Source organism: Anastrepha obliqua, chromosome 1 (genome assembly GCF_027943255.1).
Source record: "Anastrepha obliqua isolate idAnaObli1 chromosome 1, idAnaObli1_1.0, whole genome shotgun sequence".
Classification (NCBI taxonomy): domain Eukaryota; kingdom Metazoa; phylum Arthropoda; class Insecta; order Diptera; family Tephritidae; genus Anastrepha; species Anastrepha obliqua.
Window position 1 is genome coordinate 35,184,789 of NC_072892.1, and position 18,987 is coordinate 35,203,775.

The 18,987-nt window shown below is 38.1% G+C and overlaps 1 protein-coding gene across 1 annotated transcript; it reads left to right on the top strand.

Moving 5' to 3' along the window:
- The first annotated feature begins 685 nt into the window (after nucleotides 1-685).
- LOC129253375 (phenoloxidase-activating factor 2) lies at nucleotides 686-12,029 on the top strand. Its single transcript, XM_054891730.1, has 2 exons — nucleotides 686-797; nucleotides 10,671-12,029. Exon 2 carries the CDS (start codon nucleotides 10,673-10,675, stop codon nucleotides 11,957-11,959), a length of 1,287 nt encoding a protein of 428 aa, XP_054747705.1. The 5' UTR covers nucleotides 686-797; nucleotides 10,671-10,672; the 3' UTR covers nucleotides 11,960-12,029.
- The last annotated feature ends 6,958 nt before the right edge of the window (nucleotides 12,030-18,987 follow it).

An 18,987-nucleotide genomic window follows, 5' to 3' on the forward strand; every position in this document is an offset into this window, starting at 1 on the left:
TTTTTTGAATGACGTTTTGACCCACTTTGTGGAACTAGAATTTGACAAAATTTTGACCACATATAAAATCGACGATGGAGAATCCAAAAATTCAATAAAAAAATAATAGCCCATGAGCACATAGGCTATTGTTATACTAAGGGGACGATATGTGAGCGGGTAGATTCATTTTTCTGTACGAGTATTTATTGCTAATCACTGCATATGTGAACGTACTTTAGCACACTTCTTAAAGAAGTCCAAATCATTAGAAGTGTTTTTTTTTTTGTTTTGAATCGTTCAAAATTATATCGAAATTCTGCTAAAGTGCTCGCCAATATCTTTAAATTTGATTTTTGTTGTGCAGTGCTATTATATAATAATTAATAAATACTGTATGTTAAGTGAAGATTTTGCGGTCTATTGTGTTAAAGCCTAAAATCGCAAACTCGCATGCGATTAATTGCTAACCTACGTCACTATGTCACCCTTTAAGATGTACATAGATTCAAGTTTATAAAACACGTTTTAAAACTATACTCATCAAAGCAAATAGAGTAAAATGTGACTCGACTGAAACCTGCCGCTGAGCTGGGCTGATGCTGAGATTTGAGTAGATACATATAACATTTAGAGGCTAAGAGATAATATTTTTTAAACTTCCGAAATATACGCAAAGAATTGAAATCAGTTCGATTTTAGCCGCTGAGTCGTTGAGTGTGCCTGGTGAAGATTTGTGTTCGCTATTGGAAAATAATATAATTGATGCAGATAATATAAATAATATATAGTTACATACTTATATTTGACTAATTCAGGTATGGCGATTAATATAAGTACATAAATTCTCATTCGTATAATTCGCATGTGAGCAAATGTATTATATTTACATACATATTTACTTATTAATTAATTAATTATTGTACTTCTGCTACTTAGCCAACTTATTAGAATGTAAGGAGGCTTTATTGTATGCATTGTGAAAAAATTAAATTTAATTAGTACATATTTATTTACATATTTATAAGTTTATATTCAACAGATAATGCATTTTTGTTTTTAAGTCGAAAAGCATAGTGTTTTAAAAATCATAAATACTTAGTCGTTACTTCATACAACATTTAAACACATATACTCTTCCAAAATTTATAGCAGCATCTATGCACATACATATCTACATATTTGCAAATTTTGTGTGATTTACTTTTATTGTTGTCATTATTGGGTTTACCCATATTTGCCAAACTTCTTCAAGCCGAATTGCAGAATGCTAATTAAGTTGAAAATAACAGTATAATTGGAAAACCCCCCAATTCGATGACTTTGTTATTCGACTCTCTTACGTAGTACGAGGTTCGGCTATTAAAAAACGGGACCGAGAAGAAGTACGCGTGCGCCAGTTGTTCGAATGCAGTACCTCTCGTTTATGGCCAAAGCCTTCGCTCGCATTCAAGTTGTTGTTTTTTTTTTATTTTTGTAACATTCAGTAAAACTTAGAAAACCGCTACTGAGTCTTAAAATTTATTAATAGAAAAGTTTGTGTTTTTGAGTGGTTTGAGCGTTTTGAATAAGGTCGCTAATACTTTGAAGATAATTCACGCAAGCAAAAGTAAATCCCAAGCTAAAAACAATAACGAAACATCTGGTTTCAACTGGTATCTTTCTGAAGGTCAAGCAAACAATTATTCAACAAATAATTGGCGCATACACTTCTGTTAGGTGTTTGGCCGAGTTCCTCCTCCTATTTGTGGCGTGTGTCTTGATGTTGTTCCACAAATGGAAAAACCTACAGTTTTAAGTCGACTCCGAAAGGCAAATAGAGCTGAGCTTTTTCAGGGCAGAAATACACTCGGAGGTTTGGTGTGCGACTACCATTCGGAAGTGCGTACGTTCGAATCTCCTTGCATGAAACACGTCCTTGTTATACTCGGTTTAAAAATAAGAAAACACTAGCCGAATTGTAACAGAACATGTTTTGAGTTCTGCATTAAGACAATGCACCGACTAATTTCGCATTGTTCGTCAAGAGGTGTCGAGCCGAGTACATCATCTGAGTGTTACAGGCCCTTCACAATGGGTCCATTGGGGAAACGAATTCGACTGACAATAGATTGTGTATTTAGGTAGTTGCACGTGGTGCATATCATGCCGGAATGCACAAAAGTTGGTAACTCTCTACTTTTGCCGTACGGCAAGTCCGGTGCAAATGACAACTATTTAAAGAAAAACAATTTTGTATCGTAGAAATTTTTATCGATGGTGTTATTTATTAAATCAAATTCTGCTCTTCTTCTTGATTGGCGCGATAACCGTTTACGCGATTTTGGCCGAATTAAACAAAGCTCATAAGCCGTCCTTTCGCGTGCTAACTGGCGCCAGTTAGAAATACCAAGTGATTCCAAGTTCTTCTCCACCTGATCTTTCCAACGCAGAGGAGTTCTTCCTCTTCCTCTGCTACCAGTATCGAATACTTTCAGAGCCGGAGCGTTTACATCCATTCAAACGACATGATTCAGCCAACGAAGTCGCGGGAACTTTATTCGCTGCGCTATGTTTATGTGGTCGTAAAGTTCATACAGCTCATTGTTTCATCGCCTGCGATACTCGCCATCGCTAACTTGCAAAGATTCAAACATCTTCCGCAGAATCTCTCCACTCCAAGCGACGTCTCATCGTCCAAGCTTCTGCGCCATACGATAGGACGGGCAAGATGAGAGGCTTATAAAGTGTTACTTTTGTTCGTGTGTTCGTGGAGAGAGCACTTGACTACTCAATTGCGTACTTAGTCCAAAGTAGCACTTGTTGCTAAGAGAGATTCTCCGTTGGATTTCAAGATTATATCAAATTAAGAGTACAAAAAATTAATGGAATTTAAATTAATTAAGTAAACAGAAACCAAGTTGAGAAGTAAGTCGAAATCCAAAATTTGTTCTGAAAAATCCATATGTGCCCCGAACTCGAAGTTGTGGTCGCACTCATCATGTACAACTACCATAAATTCTATTAAATCCCGCTTTCGTTTTAATAACTTTAAAATTGTTATTATTCCGATATATTATTGTATATCTTCCGATTTTTCTAATTATTTTTTGTAATATATTTCACAACTAACAAAAACCTCTTTATATATATACATATATATATAATTGGCGCGTACACCCTTTTTGGGTGTTTGGCCGAGCTCGTCCTCCTATTTCTGGTGTACGTCTTGATGTTGTTCCACAAATGGAGGGCCTACCGTTTCCAGCCGAATCCGAACGGCAGATATATTTTTATGAGGAGCTTTTTCATGGCAGAAATACACTCGGAGGTTTGCCATTACCTGCCGAGGGGCGACCGCTATTAGAAAAATGTTTTTCTTAATTTTAGTGTTTCACCGAGATTCGCACCTACGTTCTCTCTGTGAATTCCGATTGGTAGTCACGCACCAACCCATTCGGCTATGGCGGCCGCCTCTTTATACCTAACGAAATATGATATTTGCTTTCACGACAAGATTGTCCGTCTTCTTCGCCAAATCCTAAGCGGTTCGTCTTCCGTCCATTTCACGTGATTGTTAACAAGCAAATTTGTATGAAATTAAAATAAAATGATTTACAACGTCAGTCTTGTTACTTCATAGTCACACCTAGTGTAGTTTACCGCACTTAAATTCGATGATGCATTTGTGAGATGCCGACTCCAGAGCAGAGCCATATGTACATAAGTAATAGTACATCTGCTCTCACTGCTTATTCGAAGTTTGTCAGTCACGCATACCCACCTATCAACGTTTCCAAAGATAAACACAAACATACAGACATACATACATGCACATATGTATGTGCAAATTTGATCATTGAAAATTTCAAGTTCGGCGATGAGTCTTTAAGTTTGCGTATTTTTTGCAGGTTTTCGTGCCTGTTTGATTATTAAGTATCGTTGTGAAACAAGTATTTTAATACAATTAGTGCAATAAAATGTACCTTAACAGCTCTCGTTTCGTTAATCTGCTAAAGGTTTATTACTTCAACCTGTTAGTGATTTAATTTTTATTTTGATGCTGTTGATCTTTTGGAAAAATATTTGTGTTTTTATTATTTAGACATTTAAATTAGGTTAATAAGTACGTACTTATTATATACAGGCACACATACACAATCACGCAAATATTGCTGATAATCCATATGAAGAGCAGCGTAATAAAATAATTAAAAAAAATCTGTGCTATGCTTTACTTGTAGAACATATAATATTTATAATTTAGATGAATTAGGTAGGTTATGCAGCTTCAGCTCTTCTCTGCTATTTATATCAGGTCAGTCCATAAGTACGTGCGTTTTTTAAAGGTGGTTTTAAAATTAATAAAAAAGATGTTTGAAGTATTTATTAATCAATAATATATTTTCTTAATTATTTACAATGTCTTTCCAACGTTTAGGCAAATTGTTAATTCCCTGCTCAAAAAATTGTTTGTCCTTAGAGCCAAAATACGCTTCGATATCTCTTTATATAGCTTCTTTTGAGGAGTTGTTCTTGTTACACATATGGGATTGAAGTCCAGGGAAAAGATGATAATCACAAGGTGCAATATTCGGAGAGTACGGTGGATGCGGCATTACCTCCCATCCGAGCTGTTTCAGTTTGCCTAATGTTTGCCTTGCGGTATGAGGTCTTGCGTTGTTGTGGTGAGACAAAACTTTCCGTCCACTCACTAAAGACGGTCGATTTTTTTTAAGTGCCTTATTCAGGTTTGATAGCTGATGGGAATAATAATCAGCAGTTATCGTCTGGTTTGGTTCCAGTAGTTCATAATAAACAATACCGGCCATATCCCACCAAATAGACAGGAGAATTTTCTTGAGGTGAAGGTCATCTCTAGGGGTCGGTTCTGGTGTTTCATCTTTATCTAACCATTGGCGTTTGCGAACAGGATTATTGTAAAGTACCCATTTTTCATCCCTAGTAACGATACGGTTCAAAAAACTTTCATTTTCAAGCCGTTGCAGCAGCTGAGAACACACATTCACTCTCTGCTGTAGGTTGGCGACGGAAAGTCTATGCGGAACCCATTTTCCCAGCTTTGAAACCTTTCCCAACTGAACCCGGTGCCTGTGAACTGTTCCATGCGATTAATTTAACCTCTGAGCTATCATATCGACTGTCAAAATTTGCTCAGCTTCCACGAGTTCGAGGAAGGGGTCGGAGTTAAAAACTTCAGGACGACCAGCGCGCAGTTACCACTTCGGAATTTTGAAAACCACTTTTGCGCAGTCCTTACACTCACTTTAACCTCTTCGTGAACAGTGTTTATTTCTGCAACAGCAGTTGTTGCATTTTTACCACTTTTATAAAAAAAAATACAAAATATGCCTCTTAGAGGTGTTCAAAGATTCCGTTTTCTTTTTTAACAACACGTGCTTCTATCCGCGCTTAAAATCACTTGTTGAATGCACAATATATCAAAGAAAATATAAATAGTTCCGTTATATTCCACGAATAATTTTTTGTATGCAAAAATCGTACAAAACTGAAATTATGGGTAAAATACGCACGAACTTATGGACTGACCTGATATTCCACTTCAACTTCCGAATTGTGCAACCACCTTCGGGCGCCGCGCTGTGTATTATTTCCAAGTTCTAGTAAATACTTAATAAATAAATTGATTAATATCACTGAATTTCAAATCAATTAAGAGGAAATAATAAAAACTAGAAGAGTGAAACTGAAGTGTTTGGCGGGAGAGGAATTCACTTGGCAGAATATCAAGCGCGATGTTATTTTCACTTTTAAATTTGCGTCAAAACTTGAAAGTTTGAATTGTTGGTGTTTTGTGATTTAAAATAATATTTTGAACTAAATTTTGTGATTTCAATGGACTAGAACTGACTAGCCGCCACCGTAGCCGAATGGGTTGATATGCGATTCCCATTCGATAGTGCCCGGATTCTGAACGTGGCATGAAATACCAAAGGCAATGGCAAACCTTCGCAAACCCAAAAAGTTTTTAAGCGCCATTTACAGGGTTGCCCATATTCGACGGACCCGACGGATTTCGATGACTCTTTGAGCCCATTCCAATTGACAAGGCTTGTCCGCAGGCAACAATCTTTGCGTTAATTGAATCTTATACGGGAATAAATGCAAATCAATGCGGATAATTCGTTGTAAAGTGGACCTTGGCGACGCCTTAGTCGGTTTTGATTTGGCCTCTTTGGATTAGAAAGAGCATCACCAGTCGAAAACCTTTCGTGCAAACGTTTAATGGTGTTCTTAGAAGACGCACTTTTTACATTATTTAATTTTTTATACGCACGTTGAGTTTTCACAATTGACTTCTTTTGTTGAATGTGAATTTTAACAATTTGTGAGCGCTCGCGTAGCGTGTACTGTTCCATGGTAAAAATCTGCTTGGACTGGAAGCGTCAGCGGTACGTCATTAGCGATCTGACGTCTCTGTCAAAAGATACAGGGTTGCCAGATGGGACCGTCGAATATTGGCAACCCTGTATATATTAGCTTAGGGAAAAAGAAATCCAGTATTTTCTAGGTAGATGGGCGTAATGATCGATATCTCGGAAAGTATCGATCAAATAATTTAAAGTTTATACTCGTTGTCAAAGTGATATTTTACACTAAAAGAGTTCTTCTGTTGTTGTTTGTTTGTTCCATTCAGTTACAGGGTGCTAACAATGGAAATCAACAAAGAGAAAATTCTAATACTTTTTTGGCGAAAATGCAAACCAGTGCAATTTACGTGCAATTTTGATTTCGTCGATTCCGTTCAGTCATTTTTGATGTTAAAGACAAAAGACACGATAGACACCCAACTAGGTCCTGCGACTTCTCCGTCTATTCGGGAGCATTTCGAAAGTGTGCGGTTTCGTAATGGATTTCTAGCCATGGTACTCCATCATTCACAAAGTTTTCATTCGTGGGATAGACATATCGAATATTGCAGTACGTCCAATATCAATACTCTTAGAGGAAGTACTGTAGAAGTAGAAATAAGGATTTTAAGAGGAGGGTTGGTACACTAAATAATTAATGCAATAAGCGAACAGTTAAAACACTCAGAGACTGAAGATTTAGTGAAAATGAAACCCTTTCAAAAAATTAGTGGTAGTGCAAAATGCTAAACCCTGTGCAAGAGATATAAGGAAAAATATAAGGTTGGCCAAAAAGTCTTGCGGTATTTCCGTAAGCTTGTCTTTGCAAGCGCGTAGTTCTAGTTGTATTCGTCGCATCGATTCACGCTAGAGCTTTTTGGAAAGCTCTTTTCACGTGCTAACACGTGTTTGATTAATTGTTGTTTGCTTTTAGTCGCTCGTGAGTTATAGCGTCGCAAACATGGAGCAAAATAAAGCGAAAATACGGCATATTTTACAGTACTACTACGATAAAGGCAAAAATGCATCTCATGCTGCCAATAAAATTTGTGCAGTTTATGGACCCGATACAGTTTCCATTTCCACCGCACAACGATGGTTTCAACGTTTTCGTTCTGGTGCAGAGGTGATCGAAGATGCGCCACGGTCCGGAAGGCCTGTCGTCGAAAATTGCGATAAAATCGCTGAATTGATCGAAAGAGACCGGCATAGTAGCAACCGTAGCATCGGCCAAGAGCTGGGCATGAGTCATTAAACCGTTATAAACCATTTGAAGAAGCTTGGATTCAAAAAGAAGCTCGATGTATGGGTGCCACACGACTTGACGCAAAAAAACATTTTTGCCCGTATGGATGCATGCGAATCGCTTCTGAATCGCAACAAAATCGACCCGTTTTCGAAGCGGATGGTGACTGGCGATGAAAAGTGGGTCACTTACGAATACGTGAAGCGCAAACGGTCATGGTCGAAAAGCGGTGAAGCTGCCCAGACGGTGGCCAAGCTTGGATTGACGGCCAGGAAGGTTCTTCTGTGTGTTTGGTGGGATTGGCAGGGAATCATCCACTATGAGCTGCTCCCCTATGGCCAAACGCTCAATCCGGACCTGTACTGCTAACAACTGGACCGCTTGAATGCAGCACTCATGCAGAAGAGGTCATCTTTGATCAACAGAGGCCGAATTGTCTTCCATCAAGACAACGCCAGGCCACACACATCTTTGGTGACGCGCCAGAAGCTCCGGGAGCTCGGATTGGAGGTTCTTTTGTATCCACCGATTAGTCCGGATCTCGCACCAAGTGATTACCACCTATTTCTGTCCATGGCGAACGAGCTTGGTAATCGGAAGTTGTCCACAAGAGAGTCCTGTGAAAATTGGCTCTCCGAGTTTTTTGACAATAGGGAAGCGAGCTTCTATAAGAGGGGCATTATGAAGTTGACATCTCGTTGGCAACTCGTCATCGAACAAAACGGCGCATATTTGACTTAAATCGCATTATTATAACCAATTTTATGAACAATTGAAAATTCAATAAAAATACCGCAAGACTTTTTTGCCAACCTTATAAAACAGAAAGTTGTGGAAATATACTATGGAATATTTATTTGATATTTTAATTTTGTCCAATGATCCCTTAATATCCCCAATTTCGACAAAGAAACTAAATATTGTTAAGAAAAAAGATACATTAAATTTATAAGTATGATATTAAATCTGTTCTCCAGCCCAGACTTCGATGAATCCTCTAACCCGATTCGATTTTTTTGGCTTTTTGCAATATAATTTGTTTAAGTTTTTCTTATTAAAAAATATACACGAAAATTATTGGTCGGGCGAAAATCGTTATAACAACCAATTTATAGAAGCTATCAAAATAATTTCTATTTTATTTTGAAACATCTTTCAACTCTAAGCGATCTAATGCAGGCCGCTCTTAATAAACTGTCTAGAAGGACTCTAATTAGCGGTTTGGGTGTGAACCCTCAGAAAACAGAATTAGTGCTGTTTTCGAGGAAAAACAAAATTCCACAATTTGTGAAGCCAACATTAAATGGTGTAAGGCTAGAAGTAGGATATAGCGTCAAATATTTAGATCTAATTCTCGACAAGAAACAAAATTGAAACATTAATGTAGAGGGCAAAGTAAGGAAAGCTGTACTGTAACTCTATTTTCATGCAAAAAGGCCATATGACGCAGGTGGGGACTTTCTCCGAAGAACACTCACTATCTTCATACAAGACATCGAATAGAAACTGGCTTGAGAAGATACAACGCATGGCGCTTATATGTATCAGCGGCGCTCTTGGAACCACACCCTCTGATGCTCTGAATATTATTTTCTTCTTCCCTTCCCCAGATTTAGTTGGTAAACAAAATACAGGAAACACTGCTGCTCGGCTTGTCGCAACTAATCAGTGGCGCAATTTAGGTGTATGACAAACGGTCTGGCTTCAAAAAATTCGGTTGACTATTGTTTGAATGAACCATACTTTAGTTATGATAGTACTAGAATTCCAGCTAGACGTGAGTAGGTTCACAATATACCTGGTCGGAATAACTGCTTACGTTACTTACTTATGTCTCAAGGCTTGATGATAAAGTTGGCTTTAATGTCTATTGAAGGAAGCCAAAAGTAAGCGTTTCGGGTCGTCTTCCTAAACGCTGTAGCGTTTTCCAGGCCGGAATTCTAGCTAATACTGGTTGGGCAAAAAAGTGACTATCTTTAGAGAAATCTATATTTATTCTGACAGCCAAGCGGCGATTAAATCTCTTGGTGGGGTTATCACTAATTCCACCAATTCTCGCAAATGCCGAGCAACGAGATGGAGGAATATTTCCGCATCCATTTGAAATGGGTGCCAGGGCACAGTGAAATACCAAGGAATTGTAAGGCAAATTAGCGTGAGAGGGCACTACCAGTCTACTCTCTCTTGGTATAGAAATTGTAGGTATACAAACTGCGTGCACAAGTAGCATGGTAACTTCAGCCAACACGAGATGGTTTGATAGCCTGATATGTAAAGCTACAAAAAGAACTTGGCTAAAATGGGACGTCAGGCTCTTAAGTGCGCTACTTAATCGGTCAAGGAAAAACGTCTCTACGTTAGTGGCATGTCACAGGCCACTGTCTCATAGGGCGACATGCTCAAAGATTGAACATACCTCATTTCGACTATTGCAGAAGTTGCAAGACTGAGGAGGAGCAAGAATCTGTCAGACATCTTCCCTGTTACTGTCCTGCGTGGCATGCCATTAGATTTAGATACTTGGACTCTTCGTTCTTGAATGATACTGATGGCCACAGATCAATGCTTTTTGTACTTAAGAATCATATCTTTTATGCTCCACTAGGTATAAATAGGGAGAAAGAAAAAGAAGGAAGAAAGAAGCTTTATTACCAAAAAAACTCAGCCCGATTTTGCTTAATTGCTTTAGGCTTAATTTTAAGATTTTTGTACACACATACAAACAAGGTGGCGCAAATTAATCATCAAATTTCGTTGTGGAATAACTTTTTACTAAATAAAAAATGGTTTTGAGTAATGGAAATCTTTATTTTGATTGTCTGTTTGTATACTGCAGCTGTTTAGTTCATAATTGTCAAATTTGAGGCCATGACGTCATTTGAAAAAATATATAAATCTTCCTTTAGGGTGATTAATTTTGTGCCAACTTGTACATATAATACTCTGAGATGACACCAACCCTTAGATTTAAACTTTTTATCATTCTTTTTTAAGTCATCCTAGACTATTAATTCTTAGTAATATTTGGTCTACCTCGAAACCTACTAATATAGATAAAAAATTTTTGTTCACAGAAATGCTTCGCCGGCCATATATTCACCTCGTAACTGCAGCTTTATTGCTGTGCGCTTCTGCCAAACCACAACAATCAAACACACAAGCAAATCCCGATTTGGATAAAACTATTAAGGATATATTTTCGCAAAACCCCTCTACGCCAGTTCAAGGTGCCGGCACTGGCTTTGGTAAAATTGTTACCCCCGAGCCTGTGGATCCCACACAACCGCAAATAGATTTCAATTCGACGAGTGGTAGGGGACCGTGCAATTGTGTACCTTATCACATGTGCGATCCATCGTCGGGCACTAAAACTACTCCAGTCGAGGATGGTGAATTTGACGGTTTCGGCTCGATTGACATTCGCTTCAACAACGATGATCCGGTGTGTGAACATTTCCTTGATGTCTGCTGCGGTAGCCAAAATCAGCATCGTGACAGTCTCACGCCCAAACCGCAAGAGCAGCGTCCCGAGCGTCCAAAAGGATGTGGCATACGCAATGTTGGAGGAATTGATTTCAACATTACTGGCGCCTTCGACAACGAAGCAGGCTTCGGCGAATTTCCTTGGACTGTGGCTTTGCTGCATGCCAGCAATTACAGTTACTTCTGCGGCGGCTCACTCATTCATCCTCAAGTGGTGCTTACGGCAGTACATTGTGTGATTGGACGCGCGGATTCGGGTTTCCTGGTACGTGCCGGTGAATGGGACTCGCAGACCACCAAAGAGCGCTTGCCATATCAAGAGCGCAGTGTGCAACGCATCATTACACATCCCAACTATAATCCACGAAATGTCGGCAACAATTTCGCATTGGTAGTGCTAAGTCAAGCATTTGTATTGGCCGATCACATTAATGTTATTTGCCTGCCCAATCAAAATGCAGCACCGTTTGCCAACGCTCAGTGCTTCGCCAACGGTTGGGGCAAGGACATTTTCGGTGAGGCTGGCCGATACAGCGCCATCATGAAACGTGTACCGCTGCCTATTGTTGACTTTGGTACCTGTCAGACCCGCTTGCGTGGCACACGTTTGGGGCAGAAATTCGCGTTGGATCGCTCGTTCATTTGTGCCGGTGGCGTGCGTGGTGTGGATACGTGTCAAGGAGATGGCGGCGCGCCGTTAGTCTGTCCCATTGGCTTGCCAGCGGAAAATCGATATGAACAAGATGGCATCGTGTCGTGGGGCATCGGCTGTAATGATGACATACCCGCAGCCTATGCGAGTGTTGCGACGGCACGTGATTGGATTGATCAGCAAATGTTCTCCTTGGGTTATGGCACCACATCTTACACACCGGTTTAAATTTACACACATCGACGCGTGCATACATGAGAGATTAAAACTTTTGAATAAAATTATTAAATAAAGAATATTTTAACTTCTTTCATAAAGCCAGGAAAAAGAGTTTAATACGGTTAAATTGCAATTTCGATGGATTAACTCCAGTATTTTAAAAATTTTGTTAGGTTGGCATTTTTATAATTATATTCTATATAATTGGTGCGTATACCCTTTTTGGGTGTTTGGCCGAGCTCCTCCTCCTATTTGTGGTGTGCGTCTTGATGTTCTTCCAGAAATGGAGGGATCTACAGTTTCAAGCCGACTCCGAACGGTAAATATTTTTATTGAAGAGCTTTTTCATGGCAGAAATACACTCGGAGGTTTACCATTGCCTGCTGATTGGCGACCGCTATTAGAAAATGTTTTTTCTTAATTTTGGTGTTTCACCGAGATTCGAACCTTCGTTCTCTCTGTGAATTCCGAATGGTAGTCACGCACCAACCCATTCGGCTACGGCGGCCGCCGAAATATAATATAATTATTTAGATAAAATTTTAAGTGCCCAAGAGTTACAAAATTTATTTTCAAATGAGGATAACGCAAATAGAAATACAAAATATGGTGGACAATAGTAGATGTGCTTTAAAATTTTTATTAACATTGTGCATTTTCTTCATCTAAAGAAAGCTCGACATTTCTTTTATGGGAAAGGAACCTCCCAATAATATATTTAAAAGTCTGCTCGATTTTTGAGCCATTATAAACTTGCACTTTGTTATACCAAAATTCAATGGGCTATAAATCTACGGCGGCCGCCGTAGCCGAATGGGTTGGTGCGTGATTACCATTCGGAATTCACAGATGGAACGTTGGTTCGAATCTCGGTGAAACACCAAAATTACAATAAGAAAAAACATTTTCTAATAGCGGTCGCCAATCGGCAGACAATGGCAAACTTCCGAGTGTATTTCTGTCATGAAAAAGCTCCTCATAAAAATATCAGCCGTTCGGAGTCGGCTTGAAACTGTAGGCCCCTCCATTTGTGAAACAACATCAAGACGCACACCACGAATAGGAGGAGGAGCTCGGCCCAACACCCAAAAAGGGTGTATGCGCCAATTATATATATATGTATATGCCTCAGCATCATCGAAAATTTGAACCATCGGAAGGAGGTGTGCCGCCGAGGCCGCGGCGGCCATTTGGCCGATATTTTGTTCCATACGTAATTGAGCCATACCAAATAAAGAGAAATGACAATAATTATATATAATTATATCTATATATATAAATCTGCATAGACGAAGTTTTGCTGGAAACTCAGATTAAAAAGGTTAAAACAATCCCTGAAAGCTTGTTTTTAATTTTCAAAAAGTTTAAAAATTTTATTTATATGATTTTTGTAGAAGAATAATTTATATTTGAATCAAAAATCTAACGAAATTAATTAGGAAACAACGAATGATTGGAAAAATGAAAGATACCATGTGAAGTGAGCGGGCACAGCCAAAGTTCCTCTTACAATTTTGCCCTGAATGCTAAAACCTTGTAATTGTTATCCCTGATTCAGACTGTGTTGGCTATGCTAATGTTTTCTTATTTCACCGACATCATCACAATCTTAAACACAATCTCAGTTTTTGCCGACCTTCGTTACATACCTTCTTACGTCAGCAAATCAGCTGATTCCTGCAAAATGTCTGAGAGCCGGTTAACGGTCTGGCGATTTCTGAATTCTCTCCACCGTGATATGTTATATATGAAAATCAATACCACAATTGATAGCATATTTAAGACTCAATTCAGGCCGTTTAATTTTCCTCAAAATAAAACTGTTTTGCCTAATAAATTATTAGGTCTCATAGACGTCCAAGTAATCTCGACATTCAAATTTGCTTATAACACTTTCACTTTCACCTTCTATGTTCTTGCCCTGGGTAAGCTAGAACTAGATTAAAATTCTGAGGAGCTTTACAATATGAGAAGTTAGAATGCCTCTCGGGTTAGAGCTTCAGAGTTGACATAGATTCGCAAAAAACGCAGGCGTCTTACAAGATGTCCACTACAAAGAAACGTAAAGGTCTACCTCCATCTGGTAACACGGTAGCACAAAGGACCAATAGGTCTATGTGATTGTTTTCAGCCAGCCAGGTCAACCTAACCTAACCTTCGATTTCACTAACGTTTTCAACTTCGTCGTCTCTTGCACCGTAAAACTAATTCTAACGGTTTACATTCCCATTATGCAGTAACCAGTACTAAAATTCTTTAAATTATATGAGGAGACGTTGTAAAAAAATGCGCGGTCTTGATACCTCTTTTTGCTTAGTTCCGATTTATAATATACCGTAGGTGGGATCTATCAATATCCTCGTGTGCTCTAATTTTAAATGACTCAAGTCGCAGTATCTTATTGTACGAGTAATGTTACATTTCAGTAAAACGTTTCTTTATAATTCCACTGGGTTTCCATATAAAAGTCACAAACTAATGGCAATACAAATTGCTTGCTTTATTGAATTTCAAATCTTAATCACTTTGCTGCACGTTTGCACGTTTACACGTTCGCACGCTCAACTTAAGGCAGATGTCCACCTTTTCAAAGCCATTGCATACATTTATCTCTGCTAATCACCTATTTATTCGGTTAAATTTTTTAATATTTTGATCAAAAAATTCAGCTAAAACCAGAAATGATTTGCCTTGCCATTTCAAAAATTTATTGTTACTCTGAATTTTAAAATTGTTAAATATAATATATTAAGTATTTCATTTCATATGCAAGCGAAGCCACGAGCAAAGTAAAGGGTGGTTAAAGGGCCGATGTTGAATGTGAACCACATCTAAACGTCAATTTTTTTTCTGCACTTCATTTGACATTTTTAAATTTCAGACTAACTCAATTTGAACTATGGAAAGATACACAATCGAGCAACGCGTTAAAGTTATTCAGGCTTATTATGAAAACGGGCGTTCAAATCAAAACGGGCTTTCGAAGAAAATCATCTTCAGTGATGAGGCACATTTTCACCTCAGTGGATTCGTCAATAAGCAGAATAGCCGCATTTGGGCGAATGATAATCCAAGAGTGATTGTCGAAAAACCAATGCACCCACAAAGAGTGACTGTTTGGTGCTGTTTATGGGCCGGCGGCATCATTGGGCCGTATTTTTTCCAAAATGAGGCCGGTCAGGCAGTTACTGTGAATAGTGTTCGCTATCGTGAGAAGATAACGAACTTTTTATGGCCCGAATTGGAAGATATGGATGTGAACGATATGTGGTTTCAACAGGACGGTGCCACTTGTCACACAGCTAACGAAACAATGGCTCTTTTGCGCGAAAAATTTGATGGCCGAATAATCTCACGTCGCGGCGATGTCAATTGGCCGCCAAAATCATGTGATTTGACATCGTTGGACTTCTTTCTTTGGGGTTATTTGAAAGAAGAGGTGTACATCGATAAGCCAGCAACAATTCAAGAGTTAAAGGATAAGATAATTCGGCACATTAACGGCATAGAACCTCAATTATGCCTCAGCGTCATCGAAAATTTGGACCATCGGTTGGAGGTGTGCCGCCGAGGCCGCGGCGGCCATTTGGCCTATATTTTGTTGCATACGTAATTGAGCCATACCAAATAAAGAGAAATGACAATAATTTCCTAAAAAAATTGTATTTTATTCAAAATCAACACCGGCCCTTGAAACTTAACCACCCTTATATGGAGTAGATCTGGCAGGAACGTTAATTCGTTTTTTGAAGTCATTATTTAATATAGAAATGTATTTTTTATTGTAGTTTTTTCTACGATGTGCCACAAATAAATTTTACATTGTTAACTGGTCAGCAAGAGCACAACCCAGCACCTTAAATTAAATTAAATAAGCATACTATGTATTAACCCTTTTTTAAGTGTACACAACTGCATATTAAGTTCAACTATAATTTATCTTCGTCGCGTAACATTTACATATTCCTTGCTTAAATAACAACACCTACCTTTTCAAAGCCATTGCAAACCATGCAGTGAATGCCTACATGAACAAGTTCGCAACAAGGTGCGTAGCAAGCTTTTAGGCTCGTTTTTTATTTTCTTTAATAATTTCAGGAATTAAATACCCAACGCTCAAAGCTCTAAAAACAGAGAATGTTGATAGTCAATGTACGCCACTGTTAAGGAAAAAGTTATTAAAATCAAAGCGATTTTTGAGCCACTTCAAATTTGTACACATAAGTAAAAAAATGTTCGAAATCGTATGCAAAATAAAAAATTCAAAAATCAACGCAATTTTTGAGCGACTTCCATTTTGCATTTTAATAGACCATAAAACTGCATATTCAAATTTTTTCTAAATTTTTTATAATAAATTTTAAAATTTGTCGAATTTTTATAAATTTTGTGCATACATTTTATTCATGCACATACTATATTTGATATTTGTTGTAGAATAGACTATATGTTTATAAAAAAATTATTCAAAATTAAAAGACCAAAAGAAAAGTAAACAAAACTGATGGTAGTCGAAATATCGCGTTTGTAATTAGCTGGCCACGGGTGAATGTAATTTTGGTACATTTTTTCTTTACGAATATCAGATTATGTGTGTTGTTGGTGTTGTAGCAGCATAAACATTCCCCATACATGTATAGGAAAATGCTGCAGGAATGACAGTCTTTGGTCCTTTCCGGTAACGTAGCACCGACTCTCGTAGGAACGCTAGATTATGGGTATTTGTGTATTCTTTAATTCAGTAAACTTTTTGAGGCGGGCGTTAAAAATTTAACTCATTTAAATATGAGCGGCAATCTCTACTACTTTACGGTATAATCTGCTGCTCTTATAATCTTTATAGAATTTTTGTTTAAAAAGTTTCGTCTGCTTCACTGCTAAAACACTTAATTGTTTTAAAGAAATTGAAAATTATTGATTGCTAAACTTTATTAAAAAAAAAGAGGTTGTCTGTAAAGTCGGTTTACTGACGATAGTTTAACGTGACAACGTCATAAGAAAATACTGATGTAATGGTTGCAGTTTTCAAAACAAAATTTTAATTTTATTTGTTTGTACGGATATAGAGGAGGAGGTAAATGGAATCGCAATGGAATAGGTCAACAAGTTACATTTACATAAACGTGAAAAATGACGAAACATTTATCAAATTCATGAAAGATATCTTCAATTTCGATTGTGCATCAGACGTTAATAAGTCAACAACACTAAGGGCACCATCATCGATTTGACTTTTTCAAGACACTTTACACTCGAAACACTCCCTCTCATTTCCTACTTTTCCTATCATCGTCCTATTCTCAACAGAGAAATGGTTCATTACCATGCACACGGGAAGATGGCATAAGCAAATACAAATATGTGAAGTTATTTATGTTCATACATATGCGCATATACATACATATATATGCTCACTCAAGTAGGAGAGAGCCAGATGTCGAACGTTGCCGAACGCGGAGGCCGATTGTGCTCTTTGTCGTTCGTTCCGCGCTATCGCTTACAGTTCAAGCAAGGTAAAGACGCATGAGCAAGATAATGACGATTGAGCAAGATAACGACGCATTCTTTCGTGCGTGCAGCCGGCTAAATCGAATTATAAGACGTTATCACGTCAAAATATATGTATGTATATACTCCGCATAAATCTCATATCATAGGATCCACTCATGCCCTTTAAAGTGGAAAGAAAACAATTTCTTGTAAAGTAGCCTTTCTTAGTTTACAGATGCTTCAGAGAGGAGGATTGTACTCACGGTGTACAGTATGCCGAGGTGTGACTAACATCAGACCGTTAACCCGCTTTCAGCGATTTTGAAGTAATCGGCTGATTTGCTTATGCTGAAAACAGTGAAGACCGCACGGAATCCCTTACCGCATGCCCTTACCGTGCACAAAAACTCGCCCCCGAGAACAACTGCGTTCTTTTAATTACATATTTACACAATACATCGGTTTGTGTGTGTATGTGTTTGGTTGTATCTACACAATGTTGCCATTGATCTTTTTGCTTACACACTTTTTCACACATCCACGTTATCAGCTACAATTTTTCATTGTTTAATAAACCAAAGCCAAAAACCAACAACTGCAAATAGTTCATTTATCTATAATTATTGTAACATTATTCAACAGTATTTCTAAGCTATTTTAACAAAAATTATCATTTTTCTAAGTTTATTTTGTAAATGATTTCGAAATGTACTGCTTGGCAACACTGTGTGGTGAGAGAGCAATCAGTTGGGTCGGAATTACGGAATTTTTTTAATAATCGGGAAATAAAATCTACGGTACTACGATACGGAAGGAAGGAACTTTTCGTTTACATGGGGTTCTCATTAGTTTGATCGAAACAGCTGAGTCGGAATTGCGTTTACGGGCTTCACTGTTTTCAGCATTATCCATGGGGGTTGTGACGGTGGTTTGTTTACGAAAAAACTGAGACTGTGTTGGTGATACACGAACAAAATCAACACAGCATACGCTCTTGCTTGAACAACAACTGATTGGACGAGTGTGTGAATACGTGTGAAATGAGCGGACAGAATTCTGCTGCCGCGTCCCAGGCGAAGTGGCAGCCGAAGTTACTCACATAATTTTGTTTTTCATTTAATCATCCTTGAGAGAATTCTGCTGCTGAAACATTTAAAAAAGGTTATCGAAGCCTTTAGAATGAGTTATTGTAAGTCATTTTTGTTTTTTGAGTTTAAGCCAAAAAAATTCATTAATATTAAAACGAAATTGTAATTAAAAAAATTAAAAACAAAACTGCATGACTTGTTACAGGTATCTCTTTAATATGAATATATAATTTATATAAGAATATAAATCATACATAGGTCTGCCGTCGTAGCCAAACTTGTTGGAGTGTGATTCCCATTCTGTAGAGCCCGGGCATTAAACTCCAAATGATGCAATAGGTTTTTGTAATAGCGGTCGCTACTCCGGGGGGCAATGGTAAACCTCTGAGTATATTTCTGCCATGGAAACAAAAAAAACATCCGCCGTTCGGAGGCGACCTAGGATGTAAGCGCCAATTA